This window comes from Camelina sativa, chromosome 11, assembly GCF_000633955.1.
Source record: "Camelina sativa cultivar DH55 chromosome 11, Cs, whole genome shotgun sequence".
Lineage (NCBI taxonomy): Eukaryota > Viridiplantae > Streptophyta > Magnoliopsida > Brassicales > Brassicaceae > Camelina > Camelina sativa.
In genome coordinates this window covers 39395995-39399568 of record NC_025695.1, presented here as the reverse complement: position 1 = coordinate 39399568, position 3574 = coordinate 39395995, and the positions used below count along the sequence as shown (strand labels likewise).

Sequence of the window (3574 nt, the reverse complement as noted above, 5' to 3'; positions counted from 1 at the left end):
CGTGGTTCTGGTAGATCGAGAAGATCGGTCAAAATGATGTGTAGTCAGCTACAAGTGTCTGGCTCAAGAATGCAAGGGTTTATGGGATTACGTGGGAGAAATGCCTTAGATACTCTAGGAAGTACCCGTCAAGGTTTCCATTCGAAGGTGCGGCAGGCAATGAATGTGCCCAAGGGGAAAGCGAGCCGGTGTACCGTGAAAGCAATGTTTGAAAGATTTACTGAGAAGGCTATCAAAGTTATTATGCTTGCTCAGGAGGAAGCTAGAAGACTAGGCCACAATTTTGTGGGAACCGAACAAATTCTTCTTGGTCTCATTGGTGAAGGTACTGGTATTGCTGCTAAAGTTTTGAAATCTATGGGGATTAACCTAAAAGATGCACGTGTGGAGGTTGAGAAGATTATTGGAAGGGGCAGTGGCTTTGTTGCTGTTGAGATCCCTTTCACTCCTCGTGCCAAGCGTGTTCTTGAACTCTCACTAGAGGAAGCTCGCCAACTTGGTAAGTTGTTAACACCCTTCCTCTACAACAAGTCTTTTGCTTTACTCTGGAGTCTCTATGTGGATTGATTGTGAAGTGTATTATTATCCACTGTGTTGATTGTGTATAGTTAAGTATTATTTTCCCGGCTTAGTGAAGAGTGGGGCATAGAATATTTTATTTATACTTTAGATACCTTTCTCAACTTGTTTTTTGTCCAGCTTCCCTTGTGTTAATTACTTGTGTTGAATATCAGGTCACAACTACATTGGATCCGAGCACCTTCTGCTTGGGTTGCTACGTGAAGGTGAAGGTGTTGCAGCTAGAGTCCTTGAGAATTTAGGTGCTGATCCTAGTAATATTCGCACTCAGGTAAAGCAGTCATCTTATTTAATAAACTGATATTTTCAAGTTTTGTTCTTTATATGTTTTTGAAATTTATATTAAAAAAATCTAACTTAATTGAATTGGATGGCTAGGTGATACGCATGGTGGGTGAGAACAATGAGGTAACCGCTAACGTTGGGGGAGGAAGCAGTAACAATAAGATGCCAACCCTTGAAGAGTACGGGACAAACTTGACGAAACTGGCTGAGGAGGTAGTTATTTGTTAACCTGACCGTATGAGATTCTCTTGAAGAGGCAAAGATCAGTTGAGACTTAAAATCATAATCTTTTGTTTTGACCTCAGGGTAAATTGGACCCAGTTGTTGGAAGGCAGCCGCAAATAGAACGTGTGGTGCAAATTCTTGGCAGGAGAACCAAGAACAACCCTTGTCTTATTGGAGAACCTGGTGTTGGTAAGACAGCTATTGCTGAAGGACTTGCGCAACGTATTGCCAGTGGAGATGTTCCTGAAACCATTGAAGGGAAGAAGGTAAGCAAGCATGATGTTTGTTTGTTCTCAGTCTTGTTGGAAAGTTTGCGATTTATATAAATCAACAGTTATGAGTCAGTATGAGATCCAGTCTTATCTAGTGGACTTTAATTTTCCGTTTATTGCATACTGGTTCATTATGCGCACATTTCATGAGTCACACACTCCAATTTTCTGGGTTAGTTGTGATTCTTTCCATGCCAAAAGGGTCAAAACAACATGATGTTGCTGCAAAAATTGTGTACGAAAGAATATATGTAGAGACTGTATCCAGTGAATAATATGCTATATTGTTTGGTTTGTGTAGAGCTGATTTGTTTTCCTTACCATAATAATATGAAAAATGTACTTCAGAGCTTAGAGTCACCCTTAATTCCCTGGCGATCATGCTAGGTAATGCAACAGTGATCTGATGGTTCTTGCGTTTTCTTTTTGTTTGACTTCAGGTTATAACACTTGACATGGGTCTTCTAGTTGCTGGAACAAAATATCGTGGAGAGTTTGAAGAGAGATTAAAAAAGCTTATGGAGGAAATTAGACAGAGCGACGAGATAATCTTGTTTATCGATGAAGTGCATACTTTGATTGGGGCTGGAGCAGCGGAAGGTGCAATTGATGCAGCTAACATTTTGAAACCAGCTCTCGCTAGAGGTGAATTGCAGGTAATTATTCCTTGTGGTCCGTTTTACTTTTACATGACAGTGCTCTACAGTTTTTGTAATTTATCATTGTTAATTTAACTATTCTATAATCATGACAGTGCATTGGAGCGACAACATTAGATGAATACCGAAAGCACATTGAGAAAGACCCTGCGTTGGAAAGAAGATTCCAGCCAGTTAAAGTACCTGAACCTACAGTGGATGAAACTATTCAAATCCTTAAGGGTCTGCGAGAGCGATATGAAATTCACCACAAGCTTCGTTACACTGACGATTCTTTAGTAGCAGCTGCTCAGTTGTCATACCAGTATATAAGGTGGCTGTTCTCGCAGATTACTTGTTAAAGTTTATGTATGGGTGTCATAAATATTACTTACATCTGACTCTCCTTTGATTCCAGTGATCGTTTCCTTCCTGACAAGGCAATTGACTTGATCGATGAAGCTGGTTCTCGGGTTCGACTTCGTCATGCACAGGTGTGGTGGAATCACATGCCAGGAGTTTGTTAGTTACCATTTTCAATGTTAGATCATTGTTTAACATGATTATTTATGCAGGTCCCGGAGGAAGCTAGGGAGCTTGAGAAGGAGCTTAGGCAGATAACAAAGGAGAAGAATGAAGCTGTCCGTGGCCAAGACTTTGAGAAGGTACATATTGGTTTGTATTAGTTCATTATATAACGTTTTCTTTGTCAATTTAGGGGACAATAAGATGTCTTATGAGATGTAAATTTTTGTTTCAGGCTGGGACACTTAGGGATAGAGAAATTGAGCTTAGAGCTGAGGTATCTGCTATCCAAGCAAAAGGAAAGGAAATGAGCAAAGCAGAGAGTGAGACCGGTGAGGAAGGTCCTATGGTCACGGAGTCAGACATCCAACACATTGTATCTTCATGGACTGGTATTCCCGTAGAGAAAGTATCAACTGATGAGTCTGATCGCCTTCTCAAGATGGAAGAAACCCTCCACAAACGTATCATAGGCCAAGATGAAGCTGTCAAAGCCATAAGCCGAGCCATTCGCCGTGCACGTGTTGGACTCAAGAACCCTAACCGTCCGATCGCTAGTTTCATATTCTCAGGTCCAACCGGTGTTGGGAAATCCGAGCTTGCCAAAGCTTTGGCAGCTTACTACTTTGGTTCTGAAGAAGCCATGATTCGTCTAGATATGAGTGAGTTCATGGAGAGGCACACTGTCTCCAAACTCATCGGTTCACCTCCTGGATACGTCGGATACACTGAAGGAGGTCAGCTAACAGAAGCGGTTAGACGTCGCCCTTACACAGTTGTTCTGTTCGACGAGATCGAGAAAGCTCATCCAGATGTTTTCAACATGATGCTTCAAATCCTTGAAGATGGTAGACTAACAGACAGCAAAGGAAGAACAGTTGACTTCAAAAACACACTTCTCATCATGACATCGAACGTTGGAAGTAGCGTGATCGAGAAAGGAGGAAGGCGTATTGGGTTCGACTTGGACTACGATGAGAAAGACAGCAGTTACAACAGAATCAAGAGCCTTGTAACAGAGGAGCTGAAGCAGTACTTCAGACCAGAGTT

General features: G+C 41.6%; 1 protein-coding gene across 1 annotated transcript in view; it reads left to right on the top strand.

Moving 5' to 3' along the window:
- LOC104725594 (chaperone protein ClpC1, chloroplastic-like) overlaps positions 1-3574 on the top strand; it is a gene marked incomplete in the record, with an annotated part of 8224 nt that overhangs the window by 1788 nt on the left and 2862 nt on the right. Inside the window, 8 exon segments of the mRNA XM_019232497.1 lie at positions 160-499; positions 735-850; positions 958-1077; positions 1170-1355; positions 1802-2017; positions 2116-2333; positions 2418-2493; positions 2575-2664. Coding sequence (XP_019088042.1) covers positions 160-499; positions 735-850; positions 958-1077; positions 1170-1355; positions 1802-2017; positions 2116-2333; positions 2418-2493; positions 2575-2664 — 1362 coding nt within the window.